Source organism: Urocitellus parryii, chromosome 15 (assembly GCF_045843805.1).
Source record: "Urocitellus parryii isolate mUroPar1 chromosome 15, mUroPar1.hap1, whole genome shotgun sequence".
Taxonomy (NCBI): Eukaryota; Metazoa; Chordata; class Mammalia; order Rodentia; family Sciuridae; genus Urocitellus; species Urocitellus parryii.
Genome location: NC_135545.1, coordinates 46,037,374 through 46,054,292, shown reverse-complemented (window position 1 = coordinate 46,054,292; position 16,919 = coordinate 46,037,374). Strand labels below are relative to the sequence as shown.

At 35.9% G+C, this 16,919-nt stretch overlaps 1 protein-coding gene across 1 annotated transcript in view; it reads right to left on the bottom strand.

Annotated features, from left to right (window-relative positions):
* Positions 1-8,194: 8,194 nt before the first annotated feature.
* The window catches only part of LOC113190127 (uncharacterized), a 272,978-nt gene continuing 264,253 nt past the window's right edge, over positions 8,195-16,919 (bottom strand). Inside the window, exons 9-10 of the mRNA XM_077793155.1 lie at positions 11,225-11,274; positions 8,195-10,102 (exon numbers count right to left, since the gene is read on the bottom strand). Coding sequence (XP_077649281.1) covers positions 9,981-10,102; positions 11,225-11,274 — 172 coding nt within the window. The 3' untranslated portion in view covers positions 8,195-9,980. The remainder of the gene's footprint in view (positions 10,103-11,224; positions 11,275-16,919) is intronic.

Sequence of the window (16,919 nt, the reverse complement as noted above, 5' to 3'; positions counted from 1 at the left end):
TACTTAAATTCAGAGTCTTTCCATCTCCCCCAGTAAAATGTAAAGTCTGTTTAAAATGGGGATAATGGTCAATATATAAAGTATAAAAACATCAAAAGAAACCCATCAGATGTGGAGATTATCATTATTACTTTTAGAAATATCATAGAAAAACATTTAATCAGCCAAAATTATTTTCTATGCTACTATGATTTTCCTCTCCTTTACTTCATCTTATTCACAAAAAAAGATAAAATAGGAAATAGGTTTAGAATAAATGAAAAAGCAAAAAGGAATAGAACTTAAAACTTCCATCAATGAAACTGATTGAAAATACTGGAGGATGTTTTCATAATCCTTTGTCAAGTGCTGAAAGAGCTTGGTTATGATAGGGCTGTAAAATAAGTCAAAGAAACAAAGCATCAGCAAGAACCCAGAAATAGATGAAATATGAAACAGAAGGACGATCACTGAGTGAACTCAGCTGCTCAGGAGCTCCCACCAATTGTTCATGCATAGTTTATCCTCTACCTTCTCCCTCCTTGCCATCTATAAAGTTCCTTGGCTCATCAGGAACTTTAACCCTCAGGCCAAACCTAAAGGAAGAATTAACCTACTTATTGAACCCTTAGGCGGTGTGCATATCCAGGAAGCTGGGTATTTGGGGAACACAGAAATGATCTCTGGGTTTTATTGCAATATCCCATAACCACTGAAGGAAGAGGTTAAAACCAATTTACTATATTAAGAAAAAGCAGTGTCAATTTATTTGTTAGTTTAAGTTCAGCAGCCAAGTGGAATTCTCAAAAATACTTTGGAAATACAAGTAGATTTAAGCTCTGTTTTGAGTAAATCTTACTTAACAAGGGAGAATAAAATACTACTTAATGTTAGGCAAGTTATCATTGGTGTCCAGTTATGCACACAAAATGGCAATTAAAATTTTTTGTTACACAATAATTATATGAATAGGGTTTCTGTAGTGCATGATGTAATGTGGGACATGTTGCATCAGAAAAGAGGAAACTTAACTTGCTGGCTGCTACCCGCTTCCCAGTCCTGGGGCCACATGTGGCTAAGAGAGCACCTAGCAATTAGCCAGAAGGCACTGCCCTGGGTTGTAATGAATAATCGGACCACCTCTAGGATAGGTTCAGAACCCTTCTTCCCTCAAGGACAGCTCATGTCTCCCATTACTGCCTGTAGGAAGGGTGTAGATGTAAATTCTCCCCACCCTGCTGACCTTTACCCTGATTGGTTCCTGTACATTATATTAGCTGTGTGTGTTTTCTCAATAAATGAGATCCTGCTTTGACTGTTCTCCTTGGTGTGTCTGATTGTCCTCCAGCAAGAGAGGGCTGGGTGTGGGCGGCCAGTCGGGGTGCTTTCCCCATCTCTCCCGCAGGTCAGGAGGACGTGGGAGCCTAAAAAACCCCGACAGGTTTCATTGTGGCATTTAGCACATGCAGATAACATAATTTTAACAATTTCATTCCCCAGTATCCCTTCTCCTTCTCATTACCCCTTACCCCGGTCCTCTATCCTATTGGTCTCCTTTCTTCTATTTTCATGAGATCCTCTCCCAATCCCCTTCCAGCCCTGCCTCCTCCACAATAAAAGCAATTTTGGATTGCTAAGTTCAGTCTTACCCAAACCATGTTTGAACAATGCACAAAACTGGAAGATAAAAATGAATTTATTCTCTCATATTCTAATAACAATAAAAAATAAATGTATTAAATGTGGAACATACACCTGAAAATAATTCAGGTGTTTAGAGCTGAGCAAACACAGTCCCATAAACTCTCCCTTGCCCTTTTTTGTCACCTATTTCTGCCAGCATGCAGTTGGCTGATCTCCTTTGTGCAGTAGACATTATCTTAACTTCCGCTTAGCTGATTCACTCTATTGCCCTGCACTTCATTCTCTCTATAAAAATGACTGATACCTATGTTGCTGAAATTCCATCGCTAATAATCTATTCTCTAGTAAGGCAAGACATTTCTTCCTCTAGTTAAGCAGAAACTTACTCAAGATAAATCGGGGTTGTTTCAAATACTGTTTATAATTATTGTATTTGTTACATAGTCTAATTATCTACAGATAAACTAAAAAAATATGAATGCAAAAATAGGGTTGTTGCTTATAAAAACAGCAACAAATGAAGCAGAATGCTCTTTCAAAACTCAATAAAGAAGTCCCTAAAAATTTTCTAGAATTAGGTGTGGATGAGCCCCTGGAAAAGATTAGAACAACTGTAAAAATATCAAAAATTTTAAAACACTTCCTTTCTTTCTTCAAAATCAAAAGGGGAATGTGTACATCATACATTAAGAGTATGATTTTCTGTGAGGGATTCAGAACATTATTCAACAACCCATACTCAAAGAAAAGATCTTGGCCTCTAAAGACTGATGAGTGAATGCAGTTATGTGTTTCAAAGAAAGTAAAATGCTTAAGTATTAGCATTTTAGTAGTCCCAGTTATAACAAACTTTTAAATATGAACAAATTACAGGTCCCACTCATATTATTTAAGAGGGGTCTACTCTATTAATCTTGATGGTTTCTCATTAGTCTTAGAATGCTGGAGGATTCAGATGCCAAGTTCTCCTATCACTTTAAACCCCATGGAAAGGCATATGCCAAAAATATCAGCCATTTGTTAGAATCTAAAGATTTCTAGAATAATTTAAGATTTCAGAGAAAGCAACAGTAAGAATTTCAATTAACTGTGAAAGATAATGCATAGAAAGAAAAGAAACTAGGTGTACTGAAAATGCAACTTTGAAAGGGAGGCAGAAGAAAGGATATGCATACTAAAAACACCAGTAAATCAAAATAACATGAAAGGATGATGTGAATGAACCTGAAGATACAACTGTAATTACTGTTATAGTAAAAACAGGTTCAACAATTGGAAAATAGTTACTTAAACTATGGACATTCATTGCATGGAATTCTATGTTGTTAAAAACAAGACAAGTAGACATAGACATGAAAAGGTTCCAAAGCTTTATTATTGAGTTAAAAAAGCAAGATGCAAAACAATTATTTCCATCTTTGTTCAACATTTTGCACATGTAGATGTATAGTGCAAAAAGACTTGGAGAACACACAGAAAGCTCATCATGCCTCCTTAGTCTCCAGTAATGAATACCCTTGGAAAGTGGCACTGAGGATAATAAGGGGTGGGACATACTTTCTACAGGGCCAATTTTCTTAAAATACTTTGTTACTTTTCCTAGCAATACAGCTTTGAAAAGGCTATGGTGAAACAATGTAACTACTGGTAATTGATTGCCACAGAAAGGCTACTTTATATATTCAGTTTAAAGACTTTGGATATCGCTGATGTTTAACAGGTTTATGACTTTTGGGGTGACAGCTGAAAAACAGCAAGATACCTTTTCCAAACTGAAAATATTAAGAAAGGCTAAAGAAACCCTGTTAAATAAAGAAAACTAAAAATGAAATAAACATTGATAACTACATATCAACTTTTTTTCATGTATATCCCTATGCTTTTTTGAAACTATATGAGAATTTCTGTTCACATTATTCAGTGATAAGTTATTCTATCACTTCTATTTAATTTTAACTGTCATCCTTTTAAGAATTCTTTTCTGATCTGATTTCTCCTTTCCATGGAAGCCTGTTGTTCATAGTCTCTCTCTCTCTTCCTCACCCCCTAAACATTCTCTTGAATCTCTATATACTTTAAGTGTTTTTTTTTTTTTTTAAGTTTTCTTTTGCTTCTTGCACCATCTATACCTCTTTTGGAATTAACAATTCACTTTTCTCATTTTATTCTTTCATTTTCATTTCGCTGATTTCCTACTTATAGCTGGTAGTCTTTGTGTGTTAATAAATGAAGGACTAAGTTGCTCATGATAGGATCTGACTTCCTTAACAAGATACCTAAAGCACAAGAAATAAAATCAAGAATCAATAAATGGGATAGATTCAAATTAAAAAGCATCTTCTCAGCAAAGGAAACAATAATGTGAAGACAGAGCCTACAGATTTGGAGAAAGTCTTTACCACATGCACCTCTGATAAAGCATTGATCTCTAGGATATAAAAAGAACTCAAAAAACTTAACACCAAACAACAACAATAACAACAACAAAACCAGATAACCTAACCAATAAATGGGCTAAGGAACTGAACAGCCACTTCACAGAAGAAGAAATACAATCAATCAACAAATATATGAAAAAGTGTTCAACATCTCTAGCAATCAAAGAAATGCAAATCAAAACTACACTAAGATTTCATCTCATTCCATTCAGAATGGCAATCATGAGGAAAATAGGCAACAATAAATGTTGGCAAGGATGTCAGGAAAAAGGTACACTCATATACATTGTTGGTGGTACTGCAAATTGGTACAACCACTATGGAAAGCAGTATGGAGATTCTTCTGAAAACTTGGAGTGGAACCACCATTTAACCCAGCTATCCCACTCCTTATACCCAAAGGACTTAAAATCAGCATACTACATTGATACAGCCACATTAATGTTTATAGCAGCTCAATTCATAATAGCTAAACTATGGAACCAACCTAGGTGTTCTTCAATAGATGAATGGATAAAGAAATTTGGTGTATATATTCAACAGAATGTTACTCAGCTTTAAAGAAGAATGAAATTATGGTATTTGTGGTACATAGATGAGTTGGAGAATATCATGCTAAGTGAAATAAGCCAATCCCCCACAAAATAAAGGCTGGATGTTTTCTCTAATATGTGGATGATAATTTACAGTAGCCGGGGGCCGAGAAAAGAATACAGTTACCTTAGATTAGGTAGAGGGAAGGGTGGGGAGGGGATGTGGGGATAGGAAGGATAGTAGGATGAAACAGACATTATTACTTTATTACTCTATGTATATACATGACTGCATAACCAATGTGATTCTACAACATGTATACTTAGAAAAATGAGAAATTACATCTCACCTATGTATGATATATCAAATGCATAAATGCATTCTACTGTCATGTATAACTAGAACAAATAAAAAAATTAAAAACAAAAATAAAATAAATAAAAACAATGGGGGTATAAATCAGTCATGAAAAAGAACAAAATCATGCCATTTGGAGGAAAATGGATAGAACTAGAGATCATAATGTTAAAAAAAACAGATTCATAAAGAGAAGTACTGCATATTTTCCTTCGTATGTGGAATCAAGGTGGGGGGAATGACATGAAAGTAAAGAGGAAATTATTAAAGAAAAGGAAGGGGATCGGGAAAGGAGGAGTGGAGGAAGGGATGGGTTATGGGGCTTGGATATGATCAAAGTGTGTTATTTGCATTTACAGATATGCTACAATGAAACCCATTATTCTGTAGAATTAAAATGCACTAATAAACATAAATAAAAACTAAAACAAAACAAAAAAATTCTTGGCATAGCCTCATGGGGAAATCTTAGGCCTGCTAAGGGAGGAGAGAGATTTATTGCCAACCAAGTATGGCAATACCTAGCTAGAATGTGCTACAGGAAATGGAAGAGCATATTTGGGTATATCGTGTTGGGCTTGGGAAAGTATAATTTACAGAGCATATATTTGAATTTTGCTATTTTTCTATGTAATCCACATTTAGAGGATTTACGCAATTTACATTTAATATGCTTAATGAAGAGTAAGTGCAAATCTTTAATCTCACTGTCTTAGATTGACTATTTGTGATAAGCATTCTCTCTTTGTTAGCTTATTGACTATAATTCTGTCATTATAGCTTTATTTTTTTTAGGATACAATATACACCTTTAACTTATTATAGTCTACCTCTAGTGATATTATCAATATTATATCACTTCATGTGTAGTATATAAGACACTTATGTTTCCATTTATGTTTTCTTCAATAGCTTTTTAAAAAAATATATATTTCTTTTACTTGTAGATGCAAATTCTATTAATTTATATATGGTGCTGAGCATCAAACCCAGTGCCTCATACATGGCAAACCCAGTGCCTCATACATGGCACTGAGCCACAACCCCACCCCTCTTTAATAGCTTTTGTGTGATTGTTGTCATGGGTTTTATATTTATATGTTATAAAAACAATGTTATTGTTGTTGCTTTAAACTATCAATTTTATTTAAATAGTTTAAATAATAAGGGAAAAGTTTGTTAAAATTTGCCAATGTCACCATTTCCAAAGCTTTTTATTCACTTGGTATAATTTTCCATTTGCCTGGGGAGCTTCCTTTAACATTTCTTACAGTGCAGTTCCTCTAATGATGAATTTTCTTCTGCTTCTGCACACTTTTACAAAGTTTATATTTCTCCTTTGTTTTTGAAAGATATTTTTGCTGTATACAGAATTTTAGTTTAACTGTTTTTCTTTCAATACTTTAAAGATATTTTTCCACCGTCTTCTGGCTTACATTGATACTAAAGAGAAATCTATTGTCATTCTCATCTTTGTTCCTTTGTACATAATGTATCACCTTTTCTCTGTTTTTAAAATATTCTATGCAATAACATGCCATTGCAATGTTAGTATACTTTTAGTAGAATGTTAGTATACTTTTGGCTTTTTAAATGTCTTATACTTGGTATTGATACAGTTGGACCTATTGTATTTTATAGTTTTCAACAATTTTGAAAAAATTCCAGCTATTATTTCTTTGAATACAGAAAAATCCTTCAGCCTTCCCTTCAAGGACTTCAATTACACATGTATTGGGTCACATGAAGTTGTTCCCTGACTTGCTGATGCTCTATTCATTATTTTTTGTTATTTTTCTTTCTCTGTATTATTTTAGATTGTTTGTATTTACATGTGTTCAATTTCACTAATCTTTTCTTCTCAAATATTTATCTTCTGCCTATCTTTCCCAATATTTTCTCAGTATAGGACATGGTAGTTTTACTCTAAAAGTTCAATTAGAGCCTTTTAAAAATCTTGTTTCTACTTAACATGTTCCTGATTTATTCTGCCTTCTTGAACATAGAGAATTCAGTTATGATAACTATCAACCAGTTCTATCTTCTGTGTCATTTTCAGTCTGGTTTAGATTGATTGATTTTTCACCTAATTATTGGTAGCAAATATCTTATCATAGTCTGTAGCCTATTTGTTTTCACTTATTATCTGCCAAAGAGTAGAAATTTTCAATTTTGATGAAGTTCAACTTACCTTATTCTTGGTTCAAGTTTCCTCTCAAACTTGTTCTGAGCCTAAATTGTTTTCTTAAGATACAGATTATTATTTCAAAATTTTGCATATTTCTGAAATACATCATTAAAGTTTATTTTCTTCTAAGAACCTTTGCGTATTAGAAATTATGTAACGTGTTTTCATTTTCATTCAATTAAAAACATTTTCTAATTACCCTATCTTTTAAAACCATGTCTTTTAGAAATAAGCTTAATTTCCAAAATTTAAGATTTTCCAGATATTGTTCTCTTATTAATTTCTAGTTCAACTTATTTGTGTTTCACAGAATATATTTTGTCTGACTTGAATATTTTAAAATTTATTATTTTTTTTATAGGCTACTATTGACCAATGTGATTCTACAACATGTATACTCAGAAAATGACCAAGGCAGAGCGCTTGCCTCACAAGTATGAGGCACTGGGTTCGATCCTCAGCACCACATGAAAATAAACAAATAAAATAAAGGTACTGTGTCCATCTACAACTAAAAAAACATTAAAAAAAAGATCAGGCGCCAGCAAATGAACATACATAATGAATAAATTACCTATTCACATGGTACATTCCAATTTGTTCCTAATATGTATGATCCAATAACCCATTCTCTACACTCGGCACTGGTCTTATTTTGGTTCTGCAAAGCAGTCATGTTCTTTACCTGTATCAGGATTTACTGAAATGTGGAAATATTTTCTCTCTTTTTGTCTTATCTCAACTTTCAGAGTTGACTTTGAATGTATATTCTTTAAGAGTCTTTCTGACAAGCCCTCTGAGGGTCAGGTCCTCCTGATACAAATTTTCATGACAGTCTATACCTGCTTTTCATAGATTTTATAATGACAATGAAAAATAAAAGGTCGGATTATCAAAGATGTTATGACTTCTCAAAAGTTTTGATTATCTACTCAACAAAGTTATAAAAGTGAGATTGGAGTTGTCAACTGAAGTGTCTCATCTAAAACCTAATTTTTACTGATGAGCATTTCTCTTCTGAAGACAATTCTGAAAGCAGAATTATATCTTCAAAATAAGACCACTTGTTGATATGCACTTTTCATATCAATATCTAACATGTACAAGACTATAATTTATAAAATGTTGCACAGAACAGGGCAAAAAACCCAACCAAATGAGAAATCCCATTCTTCTACATTCATGGATCCAGACACATGGATAAGGTGATGTTTCTTTAAGATTTCCTGGATTTAGAAAAGAAAACCCATAACAAACAGCACATGTGTCATTAATATCATTCCCAAAATGAATCTAAAAATTAAAGTTTCAGACTCCAAGCTTCTTACGAACTTTTAGGCCAAAAAAAATAACAGGAGCGAGAGGAAAAATCTTTGTCTCTTAAGAACGTTTGGAACCTTCGTTTCTTTTAAAAAGCACATGACCATATTATAACAGGGCATTTGGAAAATATAAGGGTTTTGCTGGCAGTGGAGTTGTAGGAAGTGCCTTCCTCATGTCTCTCAGGCTTACTTTGTAAATTATGTGAAACACTTTTAGACAGACACTGGCACTCATAAATTATACAGCTCATTTGCATATTCCAGTCATGAGACGTTATGCAAAGTGACATGATTTGCATAATGGATTCCTCTTGTCGCTTCACTTGCTGCGTGCTTTTAAAAAACAAAATGAAATAAAATGAAAGCATGAAAAGGTGAAAGCATCAAGTTCCCAGCCTTGCCTGTCTCCTCTCCAAATACAATGTCAACTGCTTTCATTTTATTGAGGGGAAGGGGACAGAAAGCAAATACACACACATGTACATACGCACAAACAAAACACAAAGAGCTTCTGTAAGAATTTTGTTCTTAATTCCAACCTACTTAATTTATCACTGATATCCTTCGCCATAAAATGACCCATTTGGGCCAAGAGTAAAAGGGACAAATCAAAACATTGAGATACAGAGAAAAACTTGATGGAACTTTTTCTTTAAAAGGCAAACAAACTCCTATGCCTGTGATATTTGGGGAAGGTGTAGTCTTCCTGTTTTAAAATTAAAATAAAGATAAAAAAACTTAAAGGCACTAATTATTTTCTTATTGCTGGAAAAAGCACAATACGGATGAGATAAATGGTCTTAGAGAGTGATTCCCCCCACCCCCAGGTGAACTTATGAAGGGCTTTCGTAATTTGAAAGACCAAGGGAGAAGGAGAAAGCCAGGGTTGTGTTTCGATAATTTAACAAAATATATAATGGCTACATATATTGTGAAGGATGAGGCAGTGCCACGTCGACTTCTACCGGCTGTACTCCAATAAGCAGGCAACGTTCCCTCGCAGTTGCTAGTTCTGCTGCGGGCTTTCCCTGCCCCCCTGCACCAGTGCGAAAGGCAGAGTGTGCCAAGCGGCTGGCGTCTGTACCCTGTGGGAAAAGTTAACTGTAATTCTTCGGCTTTTAAAATCAATTAACCCGTGTGTTAATTAACGTCAAGTCGACGGGAGGAGGAGAAGAAGGGGAGGGAGGGAGGAAAGAAAAAAGCTGCAAGGGCGGATGGCAGAAGAGTTGGCACGGTGCCATCCATTCAGGGGCAACGCCACAGTTTCGTGTGATAGCAGCAGCGGGTATATGTTTCCGGGCCCTGTATGCGGGCCAGACAGTGCGGTAAAGCCAAGGGAGATAATCCAGACCCCCAGGAGCGAACAGCAAGCAGCAACCGAAGGTGCAAGTGCCAGGATTACAGCCTAGGCTGCTCCAACCATGAGCCCTTCCTCGGACCTTGGGAGTCGGCTACTTGGGGTTTGGGGGTCTTCCACACCAAAGAGGCACAAAGCTGACTTTAATCACTTTTTTTCCTTTAAACTTGATTCTGCTGCAGTGGAGCCAGCACAGCGGATGTTTTCACACCCAGCAAGACAAAGGCCGTCGTCTCCGCCATGACACTGTTTCGTTCCAAGCAGAGGCCGGGATCCTGGACTCCTAGAAAAATCAAAAAGAAACAAGGAAAACAAACAGCAAATACAGCAACAAACCGAAAAAAATAACAACCACCCAAATCGTTTGCCCGTTTGCCATGCCAGGGGTGATCTGGGCATCTGTTGCAGCAGAAGGCGCTTGTGTGGGGCTATTTTTTTTTTTTTTTTTTTTTGGGCAAGCTGTTGGCTTGTTTGCTATTCAACTTCGTTTATAATTAACTTAAAAAAAACAACAATACGATTCAGCCTAGTCAACAACAAACAAAGAGAAAAAGCAGACATCGGAAGAGAAATGCCATAGGAAGCGGCATGAATGCATGCCACAGCCGGTGCCACTTGCCATTCGGAAAACCTCAGGGAAAGAAGCCAATCTTACAGCTCTGAAGATGCAGAGAAGGGAGCATAAAGGTCTACAAATAGAAATCATGAGGAAAGAATACCACTTTTAACATCTTGGATTGCAATTGCACACAGCCTCTGCTGGGAGAAGAGAGGGGTTATTTAAATGGAGATATAGATGGGTATAAATGAAAAGATAGGCACTTATCAATTGCATATAGACACAAGTGTAAGCTGTATGTGTATATAAATACACATATTTGCAGATGAATTAAACGCTTAGATATGTATATATTTTTGTGTTATAGGTATGGATATGTACATAGGTGTGTATGTTTATGCATATACATACTATGGGGGATGTATGCATGTGTGAGAAAAAGGTGAGGAAGGCAGAGGAGAGAGAAGGAATGGTGTGTATGTGCGTGTATGTGTGTGCATACATCCCACTTTTTGACCCAGGTATACACAGAAGACAAAATAAAAATCATACTCCAGCAGCAAGCAGGCAGCCAGAGATTTATCTACATTCACTGCTATCACCAGGGAGATGAATGGGGCCGATCTGAAGCCCTTTTACAAGATCCACTATGGGAGTGAAGGAGGAGGAGGGATGCCACACAGACATGCACAAACTTGAAGGCAGAGGGATTTGGAAGGGCTACTGAGGAAACCCTGGTGGCATAATGAAGGGGAGAAGAAGGGGAAAGAGGCTTGTCTCTATGTTTTAGGTGGTTGTTTAAAAAAAAAATCTGCAAAAGGGTTTCAGGGAACGGCTGGTACTTACGTTGTCTGCGTTGCTGTGAATCCTGAAAGGTGTTCTGTTGGCACTGGGCGCTGAGCCAGGGGCAGGCGTTGGAAACAAAAGGGAGAGAAAAAAAAAATAAAGTCATTCAATGGGAATATTAATTGCTGCTCTTGTGGATCTTACAAAACACACAAACTGTTTTCTTTTTCTTTCTTTCTTTTTTTTTTTTTTTTAAATGTGGATTGGCGCGTGTCCCTTTCGCATGGAATATACAAGTAGTATGGGATTTACAGCCCAGTTACGGGACTCAGGATTAACCGCACTGGCATCTTTTGGGCATATTCGTCCTTTTAATGAATGAGCTTTCGCTGTTAATGAGGAATAATCGTTTGGCTAATGAGCTTTGAAACATTAAGAGAAAAAGAGTTGTTTTTTTTTTTTTTTCCCCGTTAATCGCTCTGGTGCGACTGCATGGATGGATTACAAAAGACAGCAATAGGAATTCAGTACAAAGGGGGGGAAACCTCTCCTGGAGTGGGAGAAGCACCGAGATGGGTGATGTGTCCCTGCGTCTTTCCTTCCTTCTCTCTCCCTTTCACTCTGCCAACTGCTATGGGTTTTCATAACTCCGCAATCAAAGTGGATGGTCGGGAAGGATTATTACAAAGAGTGAAGCCTCCGCTGTTAATGTCTCCAGTGTTTAATCATCATACAGTAGAATGGTTTTATGCATATTTCATTTGCATATCATTAAACTGTGTTAGCGAGGGGCATTCAGAGCCAGGAGAAGTACAAAGTTGGGGAGAGAGGGAAGAAAAAAAGGTCCCTATGATGCTTATCTTCAAACAGGGACTTGTTCCATGATCTGTCTTCTACTTTTGCTAAAATCATTATGACTTGGAAACCTTTGAAGTTGGATACAACCTTGGATTCTTCTAATTCCTGCAGAGCGGTATATTTTAAAAAACAGCAGAAATGTTCCTGCACTAGACAATTAAAGGAATATAAACTCCAGTGGGTTGAAACTAGTAGCTCTTTGGGGAATGCAGTGGCAGAGGCTTCTACAAATATCAACACTTAAAAAAATAATAAAGAGCATCACATTAAAAACAAAGAAAACGAAGACAAGAAATATTAACCTGGATTATATTTCTTTTGGGGGGTAATGAACTAAAGAGAATGAAGAAGCCATCGGTAATTTATCCCTTCATTAATGAACAGTCACCTTTTTGTATGTGTTTGTTTTTGTTCTTTCATTTTGAAGAGGGATGTTGACACTTTTGAAGCAATTAGTCAATTATTTTGAAACTCTGATCCTTTCCCCATACACCCAAAAGGAAAGCAAGGTGGTGGTTAGGGAATATGTGAGTATTGGGGGGATTTGGGGGGAGAGGAGGAATACAGTGAGTTCTTTGTAGATCTTAAACATGCACAACATATTAATTGGGGGCTTTTAAAGCTGCCTCAATAGGCTATTTCATTCCTGGTAAAAGCAGCTGGTTAGCCACTGTTGGTGACTCTTCAAATATCACTTTAACTATTTTTATTCTGTCACTGTTATTGTCTTGTTTTGTTTTTCTTCAGTCAAGAATGAGAATATGCTACTCCTTCTTTATTGCGTATCTTTTCTCCTCCATCTTCTTCACTTCCAATTTCCAAACTGTAAAACAATGTTGGTTTAATATTGAATCCTGGTGCACAGTCTAACTGGCACAACTTGATTTGGAAATGAGATGCTGTTTTATATTTAAATTATCCCTGCTCCTCCCTTATTCTCCAAAGCTTTGTCTCTGCTATGAATATTCAGATGAGGCATGATGTGATTACACTGTACAATTACTTCTATCCATGGTGGTGGCAGGGGCTGCTAGGGAGACAGAGCTAGACAGCCTCCAAGCTAATACAGAGTTTTGTTTTCGGGATTTTTCCTATCTCCTTGGCACTGTGGTACATGCAGATGTCGCTGTTGTTCTTTATAAAGCCCTAATGATATGCAAAAGCATAACGACTTGGTTTGGGTGCAAAGCATCAACGAAATATTATGGATGTCTTTAAGAAAGGGGGAGAGAAAATCCTGACTGAAGGAATGTCCACATAAATTATTTTTATTTAAATGAATTCAAAGGATGGGGTGAGGGCAAGTCAGGAGGAGTCACATGGAAAACATGCATAATATTAGTATGCATAAAGAATTCTCACCCAGGAGAAGCTCCTCACTACAGCTCATGGCACAAACAGGTTCATTAGGAAATAGCTCAGAGCGACTACAGCATTTTGCTATTTCAATTTTTTCCTTATTTTAAATGAAGAGTCAGACAGATGTGTTTTCTTTGCATGGCAGCATTGAGATGGATCCAATCTGTGAAATTTCCTGCCCAAATAGCATTTCTAATGGAAACTGGAACTAAACAAGGGCATGGATATGGAAGGGAGGGGAGAAGAGAGAACATATGAAGAGGAGTATATTCAGAGCCACTGCATGGCATTTTGTGTAGTACAGGAGGTTTTCAGAAACCACCTTTGCTTCATTAATCCTAGATATGGGCTCCTGATGCAGAGAGCTATCAGGGTTTACCAAGATGGGCACTGAGCAGGCCCTTCTAGGTCTGGGGCTGAGGAAAGCCGCGGCAGTGTGCCTGTCCCCAACCCACCCCCCAGCTGACTACAGCTCAGAAGCCAAAAGCACAGCTACTCCTAATTTGGGGATGCAGTAGAGTGCCTCCTGGTCCAGGTATTTGTGAAAGAGGGAATTCTTGGTGCTATCATAGTGTACGTTGCTAAAGAGCAAATGGAATCATTTGGATGATTACAGAGGCCTGATAATTCTTATGCTGGTTAATTCTCAGGATAATGATTGCTGTGGTTGTCTCATGTTTTCAGAATGATGAATTTATGAGTGTGGATTAGTGCATGTTCACAGTGAGGAGAGAGAGACAAATTGTGAATGAGCCTATTGTGTGGATTCAAAACTGATAAAATATCGGACTATACTCACGGTCTCAAAGGATTAACAAAGAAAGCCAAAGCAAGATGCAATAGTCACAAAGAGATTTTGTTTCTTCCTGTGGTCAGGTGGATATAATTCAAATTACTTTCATAATTCAGGTTAAAACAATTTAATACTTCTGTTTAAGTTATCTGAAGGCAGTTTTTGATTTGATCTGTATATCTGCTCACATTTCTACTACAAGGCATAAGGTTAATCAAGAACTGGTCTCTTTAATTTTATGTATGTTCTAAATTCTGCAGCTTTTCACCTATAACTTCTAACACTTCCCCCCCCCCCCCCACACTCTTTTCAAATATTACAGGATTCTTAATTAACTGTTGTTATAGTGTACAAAACTTCAGAGTACAGATGATTATTTTCAGAATGGCTATCTAATATTCATTATTCTGGTTTTAACCTCTTTTTTTGTTTCTGTTGTCAGGATTATGGCAATTAAATTTTGAAACAATGCATATAAAGAATTTAGTGCAACATCTGCATATAACAAAAACTAAATGTTAGATTTTATTATTGTTATCATTATTATTGTCTCAGAGTGTTGTTTATTATTTGAGAGAAATAAGGAAAAAGAAATACTGTTTTCACTGTTACTACTAAATAGCCGTACAGGTAAAAAGTTTAGTGAGAAAGTGTTAAATAGGCATTCATTGTGAACAGATCATAAATGATCTGTGATCAGAAGTCAAACTATAGCTCATATTAGTGCATAACAGACCCATGAAGGGATTTCTTAAGTATAATTCCAAAATAATGATCATGTTTCATGACACCTTCAGTCTGATAACAGAGTTCTAGCATGGTTTATGTGGAGTGTTATGGGAACTGAAAAAGCACTCATTATTTAAACACACTGATGAAGCAATGCTGACTTCAGTCTTTTAAAAAAGTTAGTGTCCTTTCTAGCATGAGTTCCTAACTCCACCCCCAAATAAGTAAGCACTACTACCAATTTCATGTTCATCCTTCCAGATGCTAATATAATGTGGCCAGGTTTTAATAAGGTACTAATATAATCTCTCTCCTGTTTTTTACACAAGATTCCTCATAATTTTCTGTAAACATAATAAATCCATCTCTGGATATACTGCTTAAGTCTTTACTACCAGTAATTATGCCAAATACATTTTTCTCTTTAGCTTATTTCATTAGTGAGGCATCCATCTAGTAAAACGGTAAATAGAAGTAGTGAGTGATGAGAATGAACATCCCTGACTTATTTCCCATTTTAATGAACATCATTGCCTTGTTCATGATCTTAGGAGAGAAAGACTAGTTCTTTCTTTTTAAACCACTAACAAATACATTCTTTATCACATTATCTCCATTTCTAGTTGTTAAGGTTTTTTAAAAGTTATGAGTGGTTATTAAACTTTGTTAAAGTCTTTTCTGTCTCTATTGAAACAAATAATAGCTTAATTAATCTAACAGCATTGTAAATTACAATGGCTAATATTGTAATTTATATGTGAAATCAGCCTTGCAATCTTGGAACAAACACTACTTTGACCATGATGTATTCACCTTTTTATATATTATACGACTTGCTAGATTTGTTAAGGGTTTTAAAAATCAATGTGCATGAGAAGTACTGGTCTATAATTTTCTTTTCTTACAATGACTTTGGCATTATAAGAGTCTTGCTAGCTTCATAGGATGAGTTGGAGAATGTGCCCCTCCTCTAAATTCTGAAAAAATTTGGGTAAGATTGTTATTATTTTGTCTTTAAATGTTGGACAGAATTTACCAGTAAAGCTATGAGCCCTAGAGGATTTCTTTGTGGCAATTTTTCAATTAAAATTTCAATTTAAAACTCTCTAGAACTATTCAGATTTTAAGTTTCTTGTGTCAAATTTGGTAAGCTTTTTTTTTTTTAGACAAACTGTCCATTTCATCTTAGTTATCACATCAATTGGAATTAAGTTGTTCATAATATCTTATCCTTTTAATTTAATTTGATCTGAGAACTTTAGTGATGTCACCTTTTTATCTGTGATATTGGTGACTTGTGTTTGTTTTCTGGATCAATCTTAAAAATGAGTTTTATTAATCTTTCAAATAATTCTGGCTATTGATTTTCTTTTGACTTACTCTTTTTAAAATTAATTAATTAATTTGTTCTAATTTGTTATACATGACAGCAGAATGCATTTCAATTCACAGTACACACATGGAGCACAATTTTTCATTTCTCTGGTTGTACACAAAGTAGAGTCACACCATTCATGTCTTTATACATGTACCTAAGGTAATGATGTCCATCTCATTCTAACATCTTTTCTACCCCAATGCCCCCTCCCTTCCCTTCCCTCCCCTTTGCCATATCCAAAGTTCCTCCATTCCTCCCATGCTTCCCTACACCCCCATTTTGGATCAGCATCCACTTATCAGAAAAAACATTTGGCCTTTGGTTTTTTGGGATTGGTTTACTTCACTTACTATGATATTTTCCAACTTCCTCCATTTACCTGCAAATGCCATGATCTTATTCTCTTTTAATGCTGAATAATATACCACATTTTCTTTATCAATTCATCTACTGAAGGGCATCTAGGTTGGATCCACAATTTAGCTATTGTGAGTTGTGTTGCTATAAACATTGATGTGGCCGTATTACATCAAAATATTATGCTATTTTTAAATACTCTGGGTATAAACAAAAGAGTGGTATAGCTAGGTCAAATGGTGGTTCCATTCCATGTTTTCCAAGGAATCTCCATTCTGCTT